This window comes from Saimiri boliviensis, chromosome 1, assembly GCF_048565385.1.
Source record: "Saimiri boliviensis isolate mSaiBol1 chromosome 1, mSaiBol1.pri, whole genome shotgun sequence".
Lineage (NCBI taxonomy): Eukaryota > Metazoa > Chordata > Mammalia > Primates > Cebidae > Saimiri > Saimiri boliviensis.
This window is the reverse complement of record NC_133449.1, coordinates 67147973-67173077: the sequence shown is the minus strand read 5'-3', so window position 1 is coordinate 67173077 and position 25105 is coordinate 67147973. Positions and strand designations below refer to the sequence as shown.

The following is a 25105-nucleotide window of genomic DNA, read 5'->3' as shown; positions in this document are numbered from 1 at the left end:
AAAACCGCCCTCGTGATTCTCTCCCTCCGGGTCTCTTCCACAACAAGTGAGAATAATGGGAGTACAATTCATGATGATATTTGTGTGGGGATACAGACAAACCACATCATTCCATCCCTGCCCCCTTCAAATCTCATGTCCTCACATTTCAAAACCAATCATGCCTTCCCAATAGTCCCCCAAAGTCACAATACATTTCAGCATTAACCTAAAAGTCCCGTTCAAAGTCTCATTTGAGACAAGGCTAGTCCCTTCCACCTATGAGCCTGTAAAATCAAAAGCAAGCTAGTTATTTCCTAGATACAATGGGGTACAGGTATTCAGTAAATACAGCCATTTCAAATGGGAGAAATTGGCCAAAACAAAGGGGTTATAGGGCTCATGCAAGTCCAAAATCCAGCAGGGCAGTCAAATTTTAAAGCTCCAAAATGATCTCCTTTGACTCCAGTTCTCACATCTAGATCATGCTGATGCAAGAAGTGGGTTCCTATAATTTTGGGCAGCTCCACCCCATGGCTTTGCGGGGTACAGCCTCCCTCCTGGCTGCTTTCATGAGCTGGCATTGAGTATCTGTGGCTTTTCCAGGTACACAGTGCAAGGTATAGATGGATCTGATTTTCTGGGGTCTGGAGGATGGTGGCGCTCTTCTGTGGGGTCTGGAGGATGGTGGTACCCCAGTAGGGACTCTGTGTGGGGTTGAAGACCCCACATTTCCCCTCAGAACTGCCCTAGGAGATGTTCTCCATGAGGGCCCCACCTCTGCAGCAAACTGCTGCCTGGACATCCAGGAGTTTCCATACATATTCTGAAATCTAGGTGGAGGTTCCCAAACCTCCAATTCCTGACTTCTGTGCACCTGCAGGCCCAACTCCACATGGAAAATGCCAAGGCTTGGGGCTTGCACACTCTGAAGCCATTGCCCAAACTGCATGTTGGCCCCTTTCAGCTATGGCTGAAACAGCTGGGATGCAGGGGACAAAGTCCCTAGGCTGCACACAGCACTGAGTACCCTGGGCCCTGCCCACAAAACCGTTTTTCTTCCTAGACCTCTGGGTCTGTAATGGAAGAGGCTGCTACAATGGTCTGTGATGTGCCCTAGAGACATTTTCCCCATTGTCTTGGGGATTAACATTTGACTCCTTGTTACTTATGCAAATATCTGCAGCTGGCTTGAGTTCCCCTCTGTGGTGGGAATTGTCTGTCATAGCCTGCTAGTGCCACCAAAGCAACCCAAGGTCACAGAGAGCAGCAACTGTACAGAGTTCCTACAGTGGAGGCAGGACAGGCAGACCCTCCAGGGAGACAAGCCAGCCACTTCCCCGCAGGTCAATCAACGACTGCACTCTGTCTCCCCAGACACTTCTGGTCAGTCTACGGAGATTTTCTTTTCTATTGCATTGTCAGGCTGCAAATTTTTCTAACTTTTATGCTCTGCTTTCCTTTCAAAACTGAATGGCTTTAACAGCACCAAAGTCACCTCTTGAATGCTTTGCTGCTTAGAAATGTATTCCACCAGATATCCTAAATCATCTCTCTCAAGTTCAAAGTTCCACAAATCTCTAGGTCAAGGGCAAAGTAACACTAGTCTCTTTGCTAAAACATAACAAGAGTCACCTTTGCTCCAGTTCCCAGAAAGTTCCTTATCTCCGTCTGAGACCATCTTAGCCTGGATTTCATTGTCCATATCATTAACAGTATTTTTGACAAAGCCATTCAACAAGTCTCTAGGAAGTTGGACACTTTCCCTCATTTTCCTGTCTTCTTCTGAGACCTCAGAGCTGTTCCAACTTCTGCCTATTGGCAAGTTCCAAAGTTGTTTCCACATTTTCAAGTATCTTTTCAACAATACTCCACTCCTGGTACCAATTTACTGTATTAGTCCATTTTCATGATGCTGATAAAGACGTACCCAAAACTGGGAAGAAAAAGAGGTTTAATTGAATTTACAGTTTCACATGGCTGGGGAGGCCTCAGAATCATGGCAGGAGATGAGAGGCACTTCTTACATGGTGGTGGCAAGAGAAAATGAGGAGATGCAAAAGTGGAAACTTTGATAAAACCATCAAATCTCATGAGACTCATTCACTACCAAGAGAACAATATGATTTGAATTATCTCCCACCAGGTCCCTCCCACAACAGGTGGGAATTACGGGAATACAATTAAAGATGAGATTTGGGTGGGGACACAGAGCCAAGCCACATCACCATCTAAACTTCCTAGGCTTCATCTCCCCATCCGTAAAGTGCGGGTTCTAATAGAGCCTTCCTCAGAGGTGAAGTGAGGAGTCAAGTAGGCCATCAGCAAAACAATCACCACTAATGCTTGCCCAGTGAGATCCATGTCCCATGCACTATCCTAAACTCATCCTATGCATTGACTTTCCTAATTCTCACAGCACCCCCACGAAGGATGTACTGTAGTTACTTCCATTTCACAGAAGAGGAAACTGAAACATGAAAGTCAATGAACCAGCTTTCCCAGCTAGAAAAGGGTGAAAACGGAATTGGACTCAGACTGGCCACAGAGCCTGTCTAAAACCACTAAGCTCTCCTGCCTCCGGTAACCCCCACCATGTTGTTAGTGAATGGTAGTATGATTTACAAACCAGATAGAAAGTCCAGAAATGTGGTTATTGTACAGACAAATCCTAAGTGATCCAGGCTAAGGGGTGGTCTGAGCACCAGTGCAGAAGCTACAATCAGAGCTGGTTGAGGATACACTAAGGGGCTTGGCTTAATTCCAGTGACCCCATGGCAGAAATGTGATGAAAGGCTTGTTAGAGTCACCCTAAAGAGGACCTGGGATCCCATCCCTGGGACCTATGTGACAGAGAGTAGAAAATGCTTGTCAGGTCTAAGAAGGCAAAGATTCAACAAAAGCAGGGCTTTGGGAAGATTCAAGAGGCAGTAGGGTGCAGCTGCTTTGGGGAGTGAGGCAGGGTTGCACTATGAACAGCCTGCTGCTTGGGGCCCTGTCATGCAGGAAGAAGCCAGATGGCATGGACCCTCTGGCTATCCTAAAGCACACGAATCCTCACACCTCCCAAGAGCAGCCAAGGCATCCTTACTCTTTCATGATTCTCACTGGGGCTTGGGCCTCTCACTGGGGCTGGGGGTCCTTGGGGTTGGTTGCCTAAGCTGCAGCAGAAATTGTTGGCTGGCAAGGTGAATGATTTGTAACTGGCTCTTATAAGTGAGAGCAATACACAAAAGATAGGGTCCTTCTGAGAGGCACGGTGGAAGCGCATAGGAAAGGTTGGGACCAAGCCCAAATTCATGTGTCAGGGCAGTGAATGCTGTATGTATCTAGCACATGAAAAGGGCTGGGCATTTGTTGATAGACACTCAAAACTGCTGACTAAGCATGTGTAGATGTTCCTCTAAACCAGTAACATCCCTCATCCTCAAAATGCTGTTACATCTTCCTCCAGAATGTGAGAAACTGCTCCCTACCCCTGGAAAACCAGGTCTGAGAGTCATTTCGTGACACCTGTAATCTCTATGGCTTCTCCTTCTTATGCTAGAGTCAGGCTGTCCCCTAAATCACAATGAGTGGGACCCCAGCCTCCATGGTGAGCCTCATGTCCAGAAAGACTAAAAATCTCTGGGAGAGAAGGCTGTGGGCACCTGTGTAGTGGCAGTTGTCTGTCACAGCCTGCTAGCGCCACCAAAGCAACCCAAGGTCACAGAGAGTGGCAGCTGTACAGAGTTCTTACAGTGAAGGCAGAGTGGGCAGGGCCTCCAGGGAGACAAGCCGGCCACTTCCCCACAGGTCAACCAACGACTGCACTCTGTCTCCCCAGATGGTTCAGTCAGTCTATGGAGAACTTCATTCCTCTGCCTTTCTCTTGAGGAAATTGCAGCTTTCAGAACCTCCCCTGAAGAAGAGAAGGGGCCAGCAGGGACATGAGAATTGACCCTGGGGAGTTGGCAGGAGGGAGTCCTTCCTGTTTACCTGCCCCAGTCCAGCCACTTCTTTGTTACGTTTAGGCTGCAGAGCGAGGTTGGCTGGATTGATGATGAACAGCGCCTTGCTACTCCACACCATCACCTCTCCACAGGACTCCTTCCCAGGGTGCGAGAAGGGGCTGAATGTGCTAACTTCCCCGGCTCCCTAGTAGAATGCTAGCCTCTTAAGGGCTGGGATTTTTATCTATTTGGGTCACTATTGAATCCCTCAATCTAGAAGAGTGCTTGGTACAAAGCAGAGGTGCAATGAACATTCCTTGAAGAATAATTATTGATATAAAGTAAAATTCCTGAAGTAGATTTCATAGTTAATGGATCTTGGTGGCTGGGCCTGTAATCCCAGCACTTTGGGAGGCTGAGGCAGGCAGATCACTTGAGGTCAGGAGTTCGAGACCAGCCTGGCCGACATGGTGAAACTTTGTCTCTACTAAAGATACAAACACCAGGCATGGTGGTGCATGCCTGTAATTCCAGCTACCTGGGTGGCTGAGGCAGAAGAATCATTTGAGCCCAGGAGGTGGAGGTTGCAGTGAGCCGAGATTGTACCACTGCATTCCAGCCTGGGCAACAGAACAAGACTCCACCTCAGAAAAAAACAAAAAAAAGTTCATGTATCTTGGGTGAGGTACAGTGACTCATGCCTATAATCCCAGCACTTTGGGAGGCCAAGGCAAGAGGATTGCTTGAGCCCAGGAGTTCGAGACCAGCCTGGGCAACATGGCGAGACCTTGTCTCTACAAAAGTTAAATAAAATTAGCCAGGTGTGGTGGCATGTGCCTGTGGTCCCAGCAACTTGGGAGGCTGAGATGGGAGGATCACCTAACCTGAGAGGTCAAGGCTGCAGTAAGTCAAGATCTTACCACTGCACTCCAGCCTGGTTGAAAGAGCAAGACCTCGTCTCAAAAAAAAGTGTGGGTGGTAGGAGAACTAGTTATGAATCTTTAGACATTAAACAAACTAACTGAAATATATATATAAAGTCTCTTAGAAATAAAAGGAAAATATGACAAAATAATAAACACAGTGAGAGTTTTTAAAAATCCTCTCAGAGAAATTGATAGATTGAGTAGACAAAACATAAGTGAGAATGTAAAATGTTTGCATAATGAAAATCATAAGCTTAATCTAATAAATACATCTATGGAATATTTATAAAGAGAATCTCAGGAAATTCCAAAAAAGTGGGCCACATTATTTAATACTGCCTCCTGATGAAACAAAGCTAGGAAACCCTAAATGAAGAGTAGGAAAACATACAAAGAAAAGAAAATATACGTACAAGCATTTAATGTACAGTTGACCCACGAGCAACGTAAGTATGAACAGCATGGCCCACTTACATGTAGATTTTTTTCAATAAATATTTTGAAAAACTTTTTGGAAATTTGCCACAATATACAAAAACTTGCAGATGAACCACGTAGCCTATAATTTTTTTTTTCTTTTGAGACGGAGTCTCGCTCTGTTGCCCAGGCTGGAGTGTGCAGTGGCGTGATCTTGGCCCACTGCGCCCTCTGCCCTTCCGAGTTCAAACAACTCTCGTGCCTTAGCCTCTCAAGTAGCTGGGATTATGGGCATACGCCACCACCCCTGGCTATTTTTTTAATTAGTAGAGGCAAGATTTTGCCATATTGGTCAGGCTGGTTTCAAACTCCTGTCCTGAAGTGATCTGCCTGCCTCAGCCTCCCAAAGTGCTGGGATTACAGAAGTGAGCCACCAAGCCTGGCTGCCTAGAAATATTTTTTATTTTACTTTTTATTTTATTTTATTTTTTGAGACAAAAATCTCACTCTGTCACCCAGGCTGGAGTTCAGTGGCATGATCTTGGCTCACTGCAACTTCCACCTCTCAGGTTCAAGCAATTTTCCTGCCTCTGCCTCCCAATTAGCTAGGACTACAGGCACCTGCCACCAAGCCTGGCTAATTTTTCTATTATTAGTAGAGATGGGGTTTCACTTGTTGGCCAGACTGGTCTCGAACTCCTGACCTCAGGTAATCTACCTGCCTTGGCCTCCCAAGGTGCTGGGATTACAGGCATGAGCCACCATGCCTAGCAGGAATTTTTTTTTTAAATAAGAAAAAAATTAGGTCTGTTATAAATGCATAAAATATAGGTAGATACTAAATCTATTTCATCATTTACTAACATAAAATATATACAAATCTATTATAAGAAATTAACATTTATCAAAATGTAGGCACACAAACACAGACCATACATGGTGCCATTTGCAGTTAAGAGAAATGAAAACAAACTTAAACATGCAATATTAAATTAAAACTGCATACAATTAGCTGTGGTACATACTGTAATATTGTAATAATTTTGTAGCCACCTCCTGTTGCTACCACAGTGAGCTCAAGTGTTTCAATATCCACTTAAAACACTATGTGATGCTAATCATCTCCCATGAGCAGTTCCTCACTCCAGTAAATTGTGTATGGCAGTAAAAACTGATTTAGTTCTCATGTATTTTTCATTTTCAGTGCAATATTATAAACCTTGAATAACATCATGGGATCCATATGAGGTGGCACTACTAAATCTGGAAGTACTCCCCCAAAACAGGGAAAAGTCATGACATTATCAAAAAAGGTTGAATTGCTTGATATGTGCCATTTATTAAGGTCTGCAGCTGTGGTGGTCTGCCATCTCAAGATAATTGAATCCTGCAAAGGACCATTGTAAAATAAAGAAAAGGAAATTTGTGAGGCCACCACTGTAGCTACACCAGCAGGCACAAAAACCTTGCACTTTTTGTAAAATACCTTTTTAGGCCGGGCGCGGTGGCTCAAGCCTGTAATCCCAGCACTTTGGGAGGCCAAGGCGGGTGGATCACGAGGTCAAGAGATCGAGACCATCCTGGTCAACATAGTGAAACCCCGTCTCTACTAAAAATACAAAAAATTAGCTGGGCATGGTGGCGCGTGCCTGTAATCCCAGCTACTCAGGAGGCCGAGACAGGAGAATTGCCTGAGCCCAGGAGGCGGAGGTTGCCGTGAGCCGAGATCGCGCCATTGCACTCCAGCCTGGGTAACAAGAGCGAAACTCCGTCTCAAAAAAAAAAAACCACCTTTTTAATCTGTTATTGAAAATGCAGTTTTTATGTGGGTGCAGAATTGCTGTAAGAAAGGCATACCTATAGACTTGAATATAATTTGAGAAAAAGCAAAATCAATTAATGACAACTTAAAAAGCAAAGGAAAGTAAAGAATCTAAAGCAGGAGAATTTAATGCCACCAAAGGATGGTTTGATAGTTTTAGAAAGAGGTATGGCTTTTTAAATGTCCATATGACAAAAGAAGCAGCTTCTGTCAACCAAGAGGCCTGGCAGTGATACTGTCATGAGGAGAGAAAGATGGGGAGACTGAGAGCACCATGATTTGGGAGCAGAGTACAAAGAGGAGGGAGCTAGGCAGAGAAAGAGCTTCAGAAATCTGCAGAGGATTCTCTGTGTGTGCATAGGATGGGCATCCACAAAGCCTGGCAAGGAACTTCTCTAGAAATTCTCATTCTAAGCTGAACTGGCAGAAAGCTGAATCCCTGGAAGGATGAATGGAGGACACAGGAAGAGGCTGAAGCCAGAGACACAGCTCTGAGAATTAATAGTCTGAAGAGGAGATGAGGCCAGCCCACAGATTAGGAAGAGAAATAGGTCTTTGGAGTGGCTTAAAGGGCTGAAAAAAATACAGCTCCAGCCCCATCTATACCCAAAGGAAACCCAGGACACAACTAAGATAGCTAGGACTCCTAGGACTTTATACCCCTGTGAAATCCCTGTAAGTTTGTGTTAAACCTCTGCTGTTTTCAATAAACAGAAAAAAGTTACTAGCTATAAAGCCCTTAAATAAAAGTGTGCTTGTTTTGAGACAGAAGGAACACCGAGGGAAGGAGAACCAATCCAGGGAGGAGAGAGTAAAGTGGCCACCACAGGGACAAGTAATCACAAAGCTTTTGTTGATTCAGCGAGTATTTATTGAGGACCTGCTATGTGACAGGCCTGTGCTGGGTGCTGAGGGGCTACAGGGGCATGGCAAGGCTCTTCCCTTGAGAAGCCACTGATCTCACTGGGTCACTCGAGGTAAGCATGTTCAAAAGGGCTAAGTCAAAGAACAAGGCAGGAAGTGCCAATGGAAGGCACCAGAGAACAGAGGGTGCTCAGAGGTTCCTAAGCCATCAAAGAGGAGGAGAAGGAGGGTCAGTGCTGGCAGGCAGGAGCAGCCCCTCCGCTCTGGCCTGCCCTCAGGCCAAGCCCTGGCCCATGGGCTTCTTGCACACCCACTGATAGGGAGTGTCACATTTCATGTCATTCCACTTCCCCTGAATGTGGACACAGTCTTCAGTCTGCCCATCCTTGTGCCGCCAGTTGTCAGGCTGATTCTTTTCCCAAAACCTGGAGACAACAGGGCTTTATTCTGTTAAATGAATGAAGCATCCGTTCTCCATGCTGTGGCTTAGGGAGCTGATGTGAGATGGGTCCTTCATCACCTAGTGTCCCTAGGATGAGGACAGGGCTAGGAGAAGGAGTGCCCTGAGGGTGTCTGTGCTCAGGTTGCCCTTAGTTACTGAGGATCCAGGGACAGGGAAAGATGTCTATGAAACTGCAAGTTCCCACCCCAGAATTTACATTAAGATATGTTCCAAAAGGGCAGGATCCCTTGGAACCAAGCCTGAGTAGGGTAGGGGGAAAAAACCAGAAAGATGCATTCATTGGCTACATGCCAGCTCAGGACCTGTTCTCTCTGTGAAGGAGTCCAGGTAAGATCTATGACTACACCTGTGTGTTCAAACACACATATCACACACATACCACATGCACACCTCATACACCACATGCATTACACATGCCACACACACCACACATACACCACATACACATCACATATGTCACACACACACGTACACACAACACTAGCATTTACTCAGAAGGGACACACAGTGTGTAGCTGGGCCCACCAAACACAGTGCCCGGGACAACGCCAGATGGTGGCTAGACTCACTGTCTGCTCTGGGCGGCATTGAATGGTGTCCCATCTGTCCAGCGCCAGAAGCCCTCTGTGCCCCTGTCAGTGAGGCCGATCCAGTAGTAGGCATTACCTGTGAATGCTACCAGAAATGCCTGCAGAGAAAAGGCAGTGTCATTGTTTGCTGCTGTGTGTGGGGAGCCAGTTCTCCAGGCCGCCTGGAAGAGGAGTCTAGGTGGTCCCTCCCTGGTCCCAGGGGCATGGAGCTCACTTCTCTGCAGGAGCTGAGCTCCTCCCTGGACCCTCCATAGTTTGTCTGGGACCTGATACCAGCCAGGTAACCTCAGGGCAAGTCCAGCTTCTCCCATGGTGATTGTCACTAAATAGTTTCAGCCCTTTGGAGGTTGCAGTGAGCTGAGACCATGCCATTGCACTTCACCCTGGGTGACAGAACAAGACTCCATCTCAAAAAAAAAAAAAAGTTCCAGCCCTTGATGAAGGCTGTGGATTTCCTAGGACAAAGAACAGGACTGCCCATAGCTTATTTATTTATTTATTTTTCTTTTCTTTCTTTTTTTTTTTTTTTTTGTTTATTTATTTTTTTTTTTTTTAAATGATCAGTTCCAAATATACAGTACAGGGAAGGTGAAATGAGTTTTAAAAAAATCATATTTAATTTCCCATGAACACTAAGCCATATTATTAAAATGTGTTTCAAAATACTTCGCCAGATCACCAAATCTCAGTCACTACCTTAGTTTAAATATTCACTAAGAAAATAGTCAAGCCACCTAGGAGGTGGAGGTTGCAGTGAGCTGAGATTGTGCCATTGTACTACAACCTGGGGGACAAGAGCGAGACTTCGTCTCAAAAAAAAAAAAAAAAATAGTCAAGCCACAGAAATCCACTGTGAGACACCATCTAGAGAGAACCACTACACTGCTATACAAAATTTATTAACTTAGTAGTTTAGTCTCTTAATATTTAGCAAGTTTGTTTTAAAATTACCATTCCCATTGGTTTATAGTAACAATTAATATAAATGCATAAATTCAAAGTCAACATTCCTTTCACTGTGAACATAAGACTTTTTTTTTTTTTTAATGGAGTTTTGCTCTTGTTGCCCAGTGGTTCGATCTCAGCTCACTGCAACCTCCACCTCCCAGGTTCAAGAGATTCTCCTGCCTCAGCCTTCTGGGTAGCTGGGATTATAGGCATGTGCCACCACGCCCGGCTAATTTGTATTTTTAGTAGAGACTGTTTCACCATGTTGGCCAGGCTGCTCTTGAACTTCTGACCTCAGGTGAGCCACCTGCCTCAGCCTCCCAGAGTGCTGGGATTACAGGTGTCAGCCACCATGTCCGGCTTTAAGACTTCTTAAAAGATAGTTGTGGGTTGGGGAACAGTAATGACTGTCTGGTGGGTACTGTTCAAAGCCAAAGACTGGCAGGCTTGGAAAGGCACACACTACATATACACAGACTCTCAATGTATTACTGTTCCCCGCATTTTTCCTGTACATTCTTGTCTTAAAATGTGGTATAAATTTTTTCCTTAATTTGAAAAAAACAATTAAGATGAATACATTTTCATCTGCATTTCAAAATAAATGAAAAACAAGTTCCTCATGTTTGTTAAATCTGTTCAAATTTGAATTTAAATAACTTCTTCACAACATGTACAGTTTTTTTTTACCCTTCATGCCTTATTACAATCAGCTTGGCAATAAGACTACCAGTGCTTTATCAAAAATGGCATTCAATAGATTATAAGATTGTTAAATCTGCATTTGAATCATTCTTATCACAATGAATTATAACAAAGTCAAAAAATGTGTCACTATTCATCAACACTCTTGGAGCCTATGAATTATTGCAAATAATCTCACACTGCATATAATTCAAACATAAACTTCATGGGGAAGGGGTGTAAAATCAGTACTACAGTATTTCTTCAATTCTATTTAATGCTGCCTAGCTGGTTAAATGAAAGATTACTAACAGGAAGGGTCAAACTATTTTAAGGACTGTTTTCTAAGCAGAACAATTTTGCAAAACAAACATAAGCAAGAGCCTATGCAAATACATATTCTTGTAGTGTAATGTAATTGCTAATCTGAAGTATAATCTGTAAGAAATTAATACAAATATAAATAGGTATAAGCCACCACTAACTCACAGTCTGGTGAAAGCTTCTCAGCTAAAGTTGTCTGAGGTTAAGGTGAAGGGAAATGAGAAGGGGTGGACGGGGCAGGTTTCCAGTGGAACATCATTTACGTGCCTTGTCATTATCACCAACTTGTCTCTCATCAAACAAACTTGCTAAATATTGAGAGACTATCATCAAACCCTGCACCTTGGTGCCTGGCCCGTTCTGCCTCAGCACTGCTGTCCCCTCCGCCATGACCATAGTGCCAGTGTCTCCCATAGCTTATTCAGAAGATGTGTTTTACAAAGTTGCATGTTCTTTCTCAGACCACTAACAGTGGTCTTGGGAGAGCCACAAGGGGTGGGCAGTTCTGCAAGTCAAATTGGACCATAAACATTGTGGTTCTTTGTTAGTAATCCTGGCAAGGCCCACGACAGATGAACCATCTGAGACTGTCATGCTTTTGGTGGTCCTCAGGCTCATAGTGTGTGTCTGGTCTTCCCAAAAAGCCTGGGTCTCCTGTCATGGTCCCCCTACAGCAGCTGGATTAACTGACATTAAGATCAAGATGGGCCGGGTGCAGTGGCTCACTTCCAGCACTTTGGGAGGCCAAAGTGGGTGAATCACTTGAGCTCATGAGTTTGAGACCAGCCTGGGCAATGTGGCGAAACACCATCTCTACAAAAAATATTCCCCAAAATTAGCCAGATATAGTGTCATGCACCTGTAGCCATAGCTACTTGGGGGCACTGAGCTACTCAGATGGCTGAGGTGGGAGGATCACTTGAGCAAAGGAGGTCAAGGTTGTAGTGAGCCAAAATCAAGCCACTGCACTCCAGCCTGGGTGACAAAACAAGATACTGTCTCAAAAAAAAAAAAAAAAAAAAAAAAAAAAAAGATTGGAAAGGAAGCCTGAGAGGAAAAGGAAGGCACAAGGAGGGAAGTGTGTTCCCAGCACTTAAGGGCATCATCTGGTGCCACCTCACCTTGGCCTTCCTCCCTGCTGATGTCTCTTGACCTCCAGGTGTCTCCCTCATTCATGGAAGACATGGAGGTTTGTTGTCAGGATTCTACCTCCAGTGCATGTGTTCATCAGAACTCAATAAATATTTGCTCCCTGCCTGGCAGAGGAGACATGGAGGTCTCTGCCACACCCACTGAGAGCGGGAAGGCCAAAACACCAAAGTCCCTTATTCCACACCAACTCCACCAACACCACCCCATGCTCACAGCTCTGACCTGCTCCTCCTCAGAGGCCACAGATGCCAGGTGGGCTCCCTTGGACACACAGAATTGCTCAGCCTCAGACCAAGACTTCTTGACATAAGAAAAGTAATATAAGTTTCCACCATTGAACTTCCAGCCTTGCAGGATCATCTGGAGAAGTTGACCTGGAACAAAGATTGGAGAGAAAAGAGAAACAGGAGCTCCTGGCGGGGGTCACAGACAGAATTTTTCTGACCTCTCTAGGGCCTGCCCACTGAGATTCACAAACCCATGCAATTCTTGATACCTAGTGCTCCAGGACCAAGGCCTGGGGGGCTGCACTGCCATCTCACTACCCAGCACTCCAGGAAGCAGCCCTAAAGACACCTGGCTTGGGCACTCCCGGAAGACTCAGGCAGCTCTCTCTTTCCAGATACCTGCTTCCTGGCTATACTGCCCTCTCTCCCAACTCATTGCTATCACCTGACTGTCCTCTCCACCTCAACTCCTGCCATATTCACTGGAGATTTTACAGCCATCCCCTAGCCTTACTCATTTCCTTGTCTTCGTCTCCATCCACTTCCGCTGTCACACCCATGGCCATCCTGGGACCTACCTTGTTATCGCCTGGTCTGCCTGACCCTGCCATTCAAACTCTAATAGCTCATCCTGTGAGCAAAAGCCCCAATTCTGTCCGCTCTTTCACCCCTCCCTGCCACAACACCCTGCTCTTTGACATCATCTATGCCACAGTTGTTTGAAATGCTGCAATTGGGTAAATAAGCTCACTTATGAGATGGAAAAAAAGTGTTGAAGATGCAGTGATTAAAAAACACATGGACAGTAGAATAGAGTCAAGGAAGAAGGTATAGTCTATTTCATCTGAGCAGCAGGTTGGGCTCAGGAAGGACACCCTGGATGAGGTGTTACTGGAGCTGAGTCTTTTTCTTTTTCTTTCCTTTTTTTTTTTTGAGATGGAGTTTCACTTTGGATGCCCAGGTTGGAGTGCAATAGCACAATCTCGGCTCACTGCAACCTCTGACTCCCAGATTCAAGTGATTCTCCTGCCTCAGCCTCCCAAGTAGCTGGGATTACAGGTGGCTACCACAATGCCCAGCTATTTTTTGTATTTTTTAGTAGAGATGGAGTATCGCCTTGTTGACCAGGCTGCTCTCAAACTCCTAACCTCAGGTGATCCGCCCCCCTTGGCCTCCCAAAGTGCTGGGATTACAGGTGTGAGCCATCATGCCCGGCCTGGAGCTGAGTCTTAAAGGACTGAGGAAGAGTTTGCCAGGTGTTCAGTGTTGAGGAGAGCACCCTGGGCAGGGAAAAAGATCAGCACAAAGGAATACAGGTCTGGAACAGCCTAGCATGGCCTGATCTATTCAACCTACTTGGTATTGTCGGTGCATAAAGGATGGGTGGGTGAGAAATTTGGACAGGTTCACTTGTACTAAATGGTACATCCCATGTGAAAGAGATTGGATTTTTCCCCCCTATGAGCAATGGGGAGCACCACAAGGTTTTGAGAAGGACAGTAATATATTCAGATTTGCACTGGGAAAAATGTCAACCTGGTAGAAGCTGAACCAGAAGAAGGCACTCCTAATCAGGCCAGAAACACCAAGGACAACACAATAGTGAAAGTCCCAGTAAGAGATGGTGGGTCTGTAAATCAGGGGTTCGAAAAGTGTGGTCCCAGAACATCAGCATCACCCGACAATGTGGTAGAAATGCAAATTTTCAGGACCACCATAGCCTTGCTAAATCCAAAATTGTGTTTTAACAGTCTGTTTCAGCAAGCTCTCTGGTAGTTCTGATGCCCAGAACCAGTCATCTAAACCAACAATTGGCAAACTCCAGTCTGCCAGCAGTGTCTTTTTACAAAGTTTACTGGGACACAGCCATGCTTATTAGTTACTGTCTTTGGCTGCTTTATCACTACAAGAGCAGAGTTGAGTAGTTGTAACAGAGACCATACAGCCCAAAGCCTAAGACATCTACTTCTTGGCCCTCTAAGAAACAAAAATTAAGCTAATAGTTCTCAGCCCAGATGCCATTAGATCTGCCTAGGGAGTTAAAAGAAAAAGATTCCTAATCCCAGACACCCTCACAAAAAAAAAAAAAAAAAAAAAAATCAGAGCTCCGGAGGTGGGTCCCCAGGCATCAGTATTTTCAAAGCTCCTTGGGCGATTCCAGTGTGTGCCCCCAAAGGGGAAAAACACTGGTCTCATCTGAAGCAGCAGTGAGAGCTGGGAGGAGTAAGGACATTGGGGCATTAGGAGAAGTGTGAAAAAGGGAGGCCTCTGACCCCAGATCAGGAACAGGGCAAAGCAGTAAAGTGGAGCCTCATGGCTGCCCACCAAACCTCTCCTGTGTCAGCCCCCATTTGTTCAGTGGCTGCCCCAAACACCCCCTTCTGTCTCTCAGCTGCCCTCTTGTCCACAGACCAGTCAAACAGAACTGGCTGAAGTTTCCAGAACCGCATGCTTTTGTGTCTCCATGCCTGTGAACCTATTGCTCTCTTACCCTATTTGCTTGGCAAACACCTATTCATCCTTTAGATGAAGTTCAAGAGCCATCTTCTCATAAAGCATCTTTTGATCCTTTCCCCACAGATCTCTTCCCTCCCCCTAGAAGATTCCTTTTCCCTTCTTTTTATTTCGCTCCCAACCCCAGTTCTCAGTGCCTGCTTCTAACTTACCAGCCTTACACCTGTCTGTGTGTCTTTCACGCAAGTCTGTACTACTAGCCTGTAAGCTTCTCAAGGGTGCCTGGCACACCTTATTCACCTTTTTACCTCAACACATCATAGGACCTCAATGAAATATCAGGGGGGGCATGAATGCTGGGGACTTTGTTAAAGGCCTTACATGTGTGAGCTCATTTGATCATTGCTGTCATGCAAATATTACCGTGCCCCCTTTGCAGATAAGAAAAGTGTAGCTCAGAGAAGGTAAGTAACTCGCTCATGATCATACCATTTGGGATAACAGGAAGTCAGAAATAAAGCTATGTGGCCCCACTAGCCCTCACTGTCCTTATCACACATATGCACCATTTACAGCTGGTTTCCCGTGTTCATTTGGTCCCTGTGGTCAAGTTAGGAGCAACTTGAGAGCAAGCACTTCCCACCTCACACCATCTCCACCACTGCCTGGGCTCCTTGGACCCATTTCCCCGGATTTGGTCCTCTCTCCAGCCCAGGCTCCTCCCCCGGGAGATGCATGTTGTGGTAGATAGGACAGGAGACTCTACCCTCTCAAAGGCCTGTACCCTCCCCAGCAGGACTCCTCCCTCCCACTTACTTTGGGTTCTTTGTAGCTGTTCCTGTGAAGCAACGACCTCACGGAGGGTCTTCAGGCGACTCTGCTCCTGCTGGATTTCAACAGTTAGAGCTTTGGTGTTCTCTAAATCCTCTCTTAATCTCTGGATCTCAGCACTGGCCTTCTTCAGATTGCTGTCTAACATCTCAGTCTGGGAAGTTAAGGCCGAAGCATTCTTCATTCCTCGTTTCAGGGTCTGTATCTGTCTGCTGGCATTTTTCATATGATCATTTAAGACCTGAATCTGGGCATTTAAGGTACTGGCATTTTCCATTTCTGCCTTGAATACTAAAAACTCAGCATCTGTCTGGTCCAGACGGCCATTTGCTCTTTGGGCCTCAGTTGTGACTGTTTCCAAACCCCTTTTTAACAAGTGAATTTCATCACCTGCCCTTTCCAAATGATCTCTTAATAATTGGATCTCAGCACTGGTGTTGTCGAAACTGCCTTTCATAAGGGTCTGGGTCTGGGAGTTTAAAGCATTTGTGTTCTTCAGATTTTCCTTTAGTCCCTGGATCTCAGCATTGGCTCCTTCCAAACTACTTCTTAAAACTTGGTTCTGTGTCCTCAAGTCATTGACACTATCTAGATGGCCTCTCAAAACGTGGATCTCAGCATTAGCGTTCTTTAAACTGCTATTAGCTAACCGAGCCTGGGCATTTGCCATTTCCAAACCAGCCTTCAGCATCTGAATTTCAGAGTTTGCATTTTCTAAGCCTCTGCTTAACACATGGAGCTCAATGTTGGTGTTTTCTAAACTGCTTTTTAAGAAATTCTGGGTCTGGGAAGTTAAAGCATTTGCCTTTTCCAAGCCTCCCTTGAGCCTCTGAATGTCAGCATTGGTTCCCTCCAGGGAACTCCTCAACATCTGGGTCTGCAAACTCAACGTAGTGGCATCCTTTAGAACTCCTTTTACCATCTGGATGTCAGCACTGGTGTTTCCCAGATGATTACTGAGTACCTGGAGCTGAGAATTGACATCGTCCACTCTGTACTTCAACATCTGGATCTCTACTACCCAGGTGCTGGAATTCTCCATGTGGCCTTTAAACGTCTGGATAAGCTCTTGCATTTCTGTCTCCCTGCCAAGGTGGTGATGATCTGGAGGGAGGAAGTGAACAAGGCAGCCAAAGAGACCCATGACGTAGGGTAGCATTGTGTGGGCCAACCAGAGTGTCCTTAATATTTCCAAGGGAAATGGGGACTGCACAGCCCTCAGTACTCCCCCGAGCACTGTGCTGGCTACACTGCCACCTAGACCTTGGGGATAGGCCACCTGAGAATGTGGGCCAAGAAACAAAGATTGAATTCACTGTTACACTCGAATGAAGGGGTCAGAAGGATTGAAATACTTGCCCACTGTAAGCCAGCTGCCACCCGGGTTAAGGCTTGGATTATTTTGCCATTATAATTGCTCAACTTGAAAGTAACTGATTATATCATTTAGAGCTGTTGAAGTTTAATTCCACTGAAATTTCACCATAGATGGGTCATTATGAGAAAGAAAATAGGTGTGAATAAATCCTGTGGTTAGTCCTACAGTATATTTGTACACCAAGCATAGAGCTTCTCGATTCACCATTGTTACTTCCTAAAAGCCACCACGAATATAAGTTTTATGATGACAAATTCCATGGAGAAGAAAACACAAAGAAAGCAAACAGAAATAAAACAAAATAGGTGTGTCAGGAGGAAGTACCCTGTTCAATCCACAGCTATGACAGAGGCATGCCATGCCTTCCGAGTAACTAACGCTGGACCTCAGCTGAAATAGCCTTTTAAAGAGCCAGTATCCCCAGGGTTACATAGAGCAAGGGTCCCTACAGAACAGTTAAAGGACACAGGAAACCTGAGTCAAAGGCCTTGTGTTGAGACATTGAAAGAGACTCTGCAAGCCCTTTAATCTGTGAGGTCTTTCCTAGCAACCTCACCTGCATCTACCTCTGGTCCTGAAAGCATCCTTTGTTCCCCTCACAAACTAGGACCCAATCTCAGACATTCACGGTCCCCTTCTGATTCCAGTCTCCTGCCAGGAAGAGGGAGAAAACCCCAAATTGGCAGGGACCCTTTCTGGAGCATCCATTCACTATTTCTCATGTGCTGCCTATCTTAGATGTGTGAGGCCTCGGTCACTGCACTAAGGTAAGACAGGTGACCTTTCCAAGTACAGGAAGTTCAGTCAAAGATTCTGCTTTATAAAAGTAGGCAAATCAATGTGACAGAATAGAGAATCCAGAAGTAGACCCCTACACATATGGACAATTGATTTTCAACAAAGATGCAAATTCAATTCATGGAGAAAAATAACCCTTTCAACAAATGGTGCTGGATCAATCATATATCTATATGCCAAAAACAACTGCAGTTCGTATTTCACACCATTATACAATAATTAACTCAAATGAGGCAGAGAACTAAATGCAAAACCAAAAACTGTAAAATTTCCAGAAACAAAAAAGAACATCTTTGGAGCCTTGGATTAGGCAGATTTCTCATATACAAGACCATGAATAACAGAAATAAAAGATAAATTAGACTTTATCAAAATTAAAATCTTGTTAAGAGACTGAAATGACAAGTCACAGACTGAGAGAAAATATTTGCAAATCACATGATGAGTAAAGAACAAAGAGTACATACGCTATGATCCTTTTCCTATAAAACTCTAGAAAAAGCAAACTAATCTATAGTTACAGCAAGTAGATCTGTGGCTGCCCAGGGATGAGGGGAGGAAGGGAGAGGATGGAATTACAAAGAGGCACAGGGACATTTGGGGGCGAGGAGGATGACTATGTGAAGATGATGGTGGTGATGGTTTCACAGGCACATACATATGTAAAAACTTATCAGATTGTGTGCTTTCAACAGTGTACACCATTAGGCCTCAATAAAACTGTGTTTTTTAAAAATTATCTCTTTCTATGAGGATGGTGGAACCCATTCAGTGGTCTGGGGGTACTGGGGGAGCATCCTAGGGTCTGAGCATCTGAAGGTCCCAGCTCCCTCCTGCACCCCACCCCCACCGTAGCTACTCACTGTTGAGTTCAAAAGGTAAATGCTCAGTAATGTTGTCTCCCAGAAGCATGGCTTGCACAGGCTTTGTCACAGGTCTTGTGTGCTGTTGAACTGAGACATCCCATTTTCCCAGGTCAGCAAATCCCCAGCCCTGAGCTTGGGAGGACACGCTCTCCCACACCCAGGAAGGGTTCTAGAACAGGGGAGACAGCAGCAAGGCCCCTCCCAGGGTTTCCCTTATGAACCTCCATTCTTTTATTTTTCTTTTCTTTTTTTTTTTTCTTTTACTTGCCATCCAGTAACAGAACCTCAGTTCTTAGGAGGCTCCCCTTGAACAGTGGTCTCTATCTGGTCCCAGAAAAGCTGTGGCTTGGGCCTGGAGCTGGAGGGCTTGGGCCTGGAGCTTGCAGGTCAAAGGAGAGTGTGCATCTGGGGCCCTTGGGGACTTTATGCTAAAAGCAGAGAGAGTCAGTGAGATTTGGGTCACCTGGGGGCTTACCCATTAAAAAGAGAGTCACAAGAGAGAAGGCCAAGGTCACAGCCATGAACACTGGGGTAGCCTGAATGAGCCTCGATATCTTGGGGGCTGCAGGAGTCATTGCCACAGAGTCCACCCCTACAGAGGAGAAGCCAATGTCCAAGGTGAGAGGGCTCTGGGCAGGCTGAGACACAGTCATCCTCATCCTCTCTGATTCAGTTTCCTAGGTTGTATGCTTATCATACAAGTGGTTATGGAGAAGGAAGACGAAGCCCTTTGGGCTGTTCACCAGAGCTAGGTGTGGGTATGGCAGCAACACAGAGGCAGGGAGCTCTGAGGTCGAGACCACAGCTCTCCGAATCTCAAGGCTTTGGTGGTGCACAGGGCACAGAACCTGGCCCAGAGCCCAGGGCAGCGAAAATTAGTTTGAATGAAAGAAGAAAGGAAGGCAGGGAGGGAGGCCTCACAGGACGAGCTCAGTGTGCAGAGCTGGGATTCCAAGACAGGATCACCTGAATTCAAAGTCCATCCCCTTTCTCTTGCCAGGTCAGCAGCCCCAAGGACAAGGTTCTAGGGAGGTCAATAAGTCAGCAATAAGCTGCCTTATGGCAGAGGGCCAAAGGACAGGCAGGCTAATCCCTCACTGCACATGAGCTGGGGCTGCAGTTTTTCTCACCTTGTGGATGCAGGGAGATACACTGGTTATCTGTGCAGAAGTGGACTGCCTCACCATCCATCTCTGCTGCCTTGATCCTCCAGCACTGCTCCCAGCCACTGGCTCCTGGAAGGGCCGTCCTGTGGCCCAATGGCAGTAGAAGTGAAGCTGAGACACTCACACTTATATGCTCTGACAGAGGTCCTGACCACCCTCTGAGCTCTTCCTCCCTCCCCAACTGACTTTGCAGAAACCCGCCCCGGTGGGCCCCTCCCCTAGAGGCTCCCAGACACCCATCTGCCCTATTTTCTTCCTCTTCCCATTAGCGCCCTCCCCTCAGCTCTCAGTCTTATCATTCCAGTCTCTGGCAAATCCAGCATAACCCCAAACACCTGTCTTTTTCTCTGGGGCTAGGGCTGGGACTGGCCACCTAGAAAGGGGTCTCAGCTTTGAGTAGAAAACACCCTTTTGACTATGGCTGACCTTTAATTCTAGCTCCAGAACCTCTTAAGTAAAAAGAGTCAGGAAAAAGAGGATCCAGGATGGTGCAGCAGGTATTTGCAGGTCAAAGGAGAAGGCAGAATGACCAGCCACTCAGGGCCTCACGACTAAATTGTAGGATACAGAAGGATGTGCGGAAATTATATGGAAATACTACACTAGGCCAGGAGTGGTGGCTCATGCCTGGAATCTCAGCACTTTGGAAGGTGAGGCAGGTGGATCATCTGAGGTTAGGAGTTCAAGACCAGCCTGGTCAAGATGGTGAAATCCCATCTCCACTAAAAACACAAAAATTAGCCGGATGTGGTGGTGGATACCTGTAATCTTGGCTACTTGGGAGGCTGAGGCAGGAGAATTGTTCAAATCTAGGAGGCGGGCGTTGCAGCGAGCTGAGATTGCACCAGGGCACTCCAGCCTGGGTGACAGAGAGCAAGACCTGGTTGAAAGAAAGAGAGAGAGAAAGAAGAAAGAAAGAAGGAAAGAAGAAAGAAAGAAAGAAAGAAAGAAAGGAAAGAAAAAGAAAGGAAGGAAGGAAGGAAGGGAGAGAAAGAGAAAGAAAGAGAGAAAGAAAGAAAGAAAAAGAGAAAGAAAGAAAGACAGAGAGAGAGAGAGGAAGAAAGAAAAAAAAAAGAAAGAAAGAGTCTACCTGGCACTAAAGCCAAACCAGAGGGAGCCAGAGCCAGGAAAGGGAGAGAGGTGGCTTATTTTATTTTTTAGTAGGGACAGTTTCTTGGCATGAGGTGAGTGCCTATATTCAGCAGTACCAAGTGTCCTGATTTTACATCCCACAAAATACAACAACAATTCATCACCTCCTTATAACAGCCATCTCCTAGCTGCTCTCCCTGCCTCTCATCTTACCCTGTCACCATGTTGCAAGCATAATAATCTTTTTTTAAAAATAGGTGCACACACAAATATTACTTAGCTGGAATAAACAATGACATTCTAATAACAACAGCCACATGTAGAACCCAGGTTTTGGTTTCTAACACCATTCTCCAAAAAAAGGAAATTGAGGCTCCTTGGAGAAATGGCTGACTCTAGAACTGGGCCGGGAAATACACAAGATGAGCCTAGAGCATCTTGTAGTACCAGAAAGTAACAAGATGTTTTGCTACCAAAAAAAAAAAAAAAAAATGATGGAGGTATGTTAAAATGACACAGGGACCTATGAAAGAGCTCCCAATGGCCAAAGCCAGAGTAATTTGAGCAAAAAAAACAAATAAAGTAGCACTGGATTATAATCCAAAGTGTAAGAGAAATATCTCTGAATCCATACTGATATAAATGAATGCCTGAATAAGTAAACAAATAGATAAATCTCTAGTGCAGAAAATGTCCAAATATTTTCTGTAAATATTCCATTCTGAGAAAGATAGAATGTAACTTCCTACTCTCTAAGTGTGAGCTGCATATAGTGACTTCCTTCCAAAAAGTTCAGTAAGGGAAAAGGGAGAAAAGAGTAACTCAGGAGTCCATGAACTTGACAAACACTACCCCAGCCTGGAGATCAAGGTCAACACCAACAGTAAAGAATTATATTGATAGTATGTACCCTTGATAGAATGTGATGAGAATGGCCCTTTGTCTCCAAGGTCTTCCTCCTGAAATTCCGTACCCCAGTCTAATCATGAGAAAAACATCAGGCAAATTCCACTTAAGGGGCAATCTACAAAGTACCTGACAAGTGCTCCTCAAAACTGTCAAGGTCATCAAAAACAAGGAAAGTCTGAGAAAATGTCAGAGCCAAGAGGATCCCAAGGAGACATGAAGACCTAATATAATGTTGCATTCTGAATGGGATCCTAGGAGAGAAAAAGGATGTTAGGGGAAAATCAAGGAAATCTGAATAAAGTATGGACTTCAGTTAAATACTGGTTAATTAATTGTGACAAATGTACCATACTAATATAAGAAGCTAACAACAGGGAAAATGAGAAAGGGTGGGTATATAGAAACTCTCTGTATTATCATCACAATTTTTCTGTAAAGCTAAAACTATTCTATAGTATAAAGGGGGTTTTTTTGTTTTTTGTTTTTTGAGTTTTTTTGAGATAAGGTCTCACTCTATCACCCAGGCTGGAGTACAGTGGCATGATCACAGCTCACTGTAGCCGTGACCTCCTTGGTTTAAGCAGTTCTCACACCTCAGCCTCTTGAGTTGCTGGGACTACAGGCACACACCACCACACACAGCCAAGTTTTGCATTTCTTTTTGTAGAGACAGGGTCTCCCTATGTTGCCCGGGCTGGCCTCAAACTCCTGGAATCAAGTGATTCTCCTGCCTCAGCCTCCCAAAGTGCTGAGACTACAGGCATGAGCCACTGAGCCCAGCCTTAAAAGGTATTTTTAAAAAGATATTAGGGATGGCTGGGTATGGCAACTCACACCTGTAATCCCAGCACTTTGGGAAAGTGAGGCAGGAGGATCATCTGAGCTCAGGAGGTCGAGACCAGCCTGGGCAACATAGCAAGAACTCATCTCTACAAAAAATAAAAATTTAAAAAAATAGCTGGCCATGGTGGCACGCACCTGAGGTTCCAGGTACTCAGGAGGCTGAGGTGGGAGGACTGCTCGAACTCAGGAGTTCAAGGCTACAGTGAGCTACGATTGTGCCACTGCATTCCAACCTGGGTGACAGAGGGAGACCCTGTCTCAGAAAAATCAAAATTTTAAAAAGACATAAGGTAATAATTACAGACTCTCAGAAAACAAGACTCAAGCTTTAGAGTCTATGCTAGCAGAAGGAATGCTTCAAGAACACTGATCTGCTTCTGGGAATGACAGCACTAAATCTAGTCTGAGCTCTAAACAACCACCAGGACAAATGAAATGTCTCACATGGTTGAATCCAACTGGTGGTCCCTGGGTCACATGACTGCACTTAAAAAAAAAAAAAAACACACAGGGTCTTGCTCTATCGCCGAGGCTAGCATGCAGTGGTGTGATCATGGCTCACTGCAGCCTCAGCCTCTTGAACCCTAGCAATCCTCCCGCCTCAGCCTCCTGAGTAGCTAGGACTACAAGTCTGCACTACCACACCCAGCTAATTTTCTTGTATTTTTTGTGGAGACAGGGTCCTACTGGGTTGACCAAGCTGGTCTTCAACTCCTGGCCTTAAGCGATCCTCCTGTCCTGGCCTCCTGAAGGGCCTCCCGAAGCACCTAGCCTCACACCTGCACTTTTCTGCAAGGAAGGCTGTAAATGCCAGTTCTGCTTCTAACTTGAGAAGGTGAGTTCAAAATGCAGGAAGATACGTAAAACGAGAAGCTGCTCAGTATGAAGGAAGAGCCGCAGAAGTGTGACAAATGTTTTCCAGTGGCGTCGTTCTGCTGCATTTCTGTAGATCTTGTTATTCCTGGAAGCATTTAAGCTTTCAAATGTAATAAATCATTTGTCATGCTTCTTCAACACTAAGTAAAAAAACAGAACAATTGGGATCATGTCACTCATCTGCCTTCGTGTCACTGAAAACAAGTGATTTCTCCTTGTTCTTCAAATAAAATCCAAAACCCCTCCTGTGGCTTTGAAGGCCCCCCAAGAGCTGCCTGCCCCCTGCTTCACCTCACACCACACTCCAGCTAGACTGGACTTCTCTCGGTGCCTCAGGCCTACCACATTCTTCCTCTGCATTTCCTGTTTCCTCTCTCTTTCCTCGTCTGTGCCCGATCCACTACTCACCGCCAAAACTCTGCTCATCTTTCCAGGCTCAGCTGATATGCCTCTTCCCCAGGAAGCCTTAGGAAATCCTTTTGTTTAGGCTCCTAGAGAACAATAAAAATTTCCTATTTGAAAACACACTGAGTTTATCATAAGTTGGGTAACCTCTGTTTTTTCTCCCAAAAAACAGGTTCATTCTGAGACCGAAAAAAAAGGAAGTTGCCTTGGAACAGATAGGAAGGGAGGCTCCTGGAGATCTGGGGTGGGAACAGAGAGACAGGAAGAAAGGAGGGCCTGAAACCTCTGATGGAGGCAATGCACCGCCCTGATGGTGGCTGTCTGGAGCCCTGGCCAGGTGGGGTTGCCAAGATAGCCAAAGCAGCCCCCCACACCCAGGGCCCAGCCCCAACCGGGGCAACAATGCCAAGAATAATGCCCATAATCCCAGAAGCCAGGGTGCTTTGTAAGAGAAAGGGCAAGTGTGGTAGGCGTGGTGGCTCACACCTGTCATCCCAGCACTTTGGGAGGCCGAGGCAGGCAGATCACCTGAGGTCGGGAGTTTGAGACCAGCCTGACCAACATGGAGAAACCCTGTGTCTACTAAAAATACAAAATTAGTCAAGCTTGATGGTGCGTGCCTGTAACCCCAGCTACTCGGGAGGCTGAGGCAGGAGAATCGCTTGAACCTAGGCGGCAAAGGTTGCAGTGAGCCAAGATCACACCATTGCACTCCAGCCTATGCAACAAAAGTGAAACTCCATCCCTGCCCCCCCAAGAAAAAGGAAAAGGGAAAGTGGTAGACAACTAGACAACTACACACACATACACACCCCACCCAAATCATGGTTTATCTTCCAAAGCACTGGGAAAATTAAAACAAAGAAAGCACAGCTCATATAAAATGAGAAAAAGAGAAGAGAGAGGAAAAAAGTGAGAAAGAAGGACAAAGAAAGAGAGAATGAAGTGATAGACGGATCAATAAAGCATAAAAACAGAGAAAGAAAATATAGTAGCACATGTTCACAAGCATTAGGACTAGTTGGTCAGTAGGGGTGAGTCAATTATTTTTTTTCTTCTTTTATATTTAAACACAAAAGGATAAATTTTTTCAAGAGTATTTTATTGCAACATAGAAGGAGGGCAAGTCAAGCATTGTTAGCCTGTCAAATCAGAAAAA

The 25105-nt window shown here is 45.4% G+C and overlaps 1 protein-coding gene and 1 long non-coding RNA gene across 3 annotated transcripts; both read right to left on the bottom strand.

Moving 5' to 3' along the window:
• Positions 1-7905: 7905 nt before the first annotated feature.
• Positions 7906-19976, bottom strand: CLEC4F (C-type lectin domain family 4 member F). 2 transcript variants are annotated; one of them, XM_010333495.2, is made up of 7 exons: positions 19786-19975; positions 19131-19247; positions 18653-18742; positions 15599-16717; positions 12324-12475; positions 8973-9091; positions 7906-8365 (listed from the first exon to the last, which is right to left on the bottom strand). In XM_010333495.2, the coding sequence occupies exons 1-7, from the start codon at positions 19844-19846 to the stop codon at positions 8215-8217; spliced, it is 1809 nt and encodes a 602-aa protein (XP_010331797.1). In that variant the 5' UTR covers positions 19847-19975; the 3' UTR covers positions 7906-8214. The 2 variants fall into 2 exon arrangements, with proteins under 2 accessions (XP_010331797.1, XP_003922692.1); XM_003922643.3 differs by lacking the exon at positions 7906-8365 and adding an exon at positions 8392-8642 and having other exon boundaries at positions 19786-19976.
• A 1330-nt stretch (positions 19977-21306) lies between these two features.
• LOC141580793 (uncharacterized) lies at positions 21307-24268 on the bottom strand. Its single transcript, XR_012513128.1, has 3 exons — positions 23950-24268; positions 23445-23681; positions 21307-22073 (listed from the first exon to the last, which is right to left on the bottom strand). It is a non-coding gene; the product is annotated as an uncharacterized LOC141580793 (long non-coding RNA).
• Positions 24269-25105: the final 837 nt, after the last annotated feature.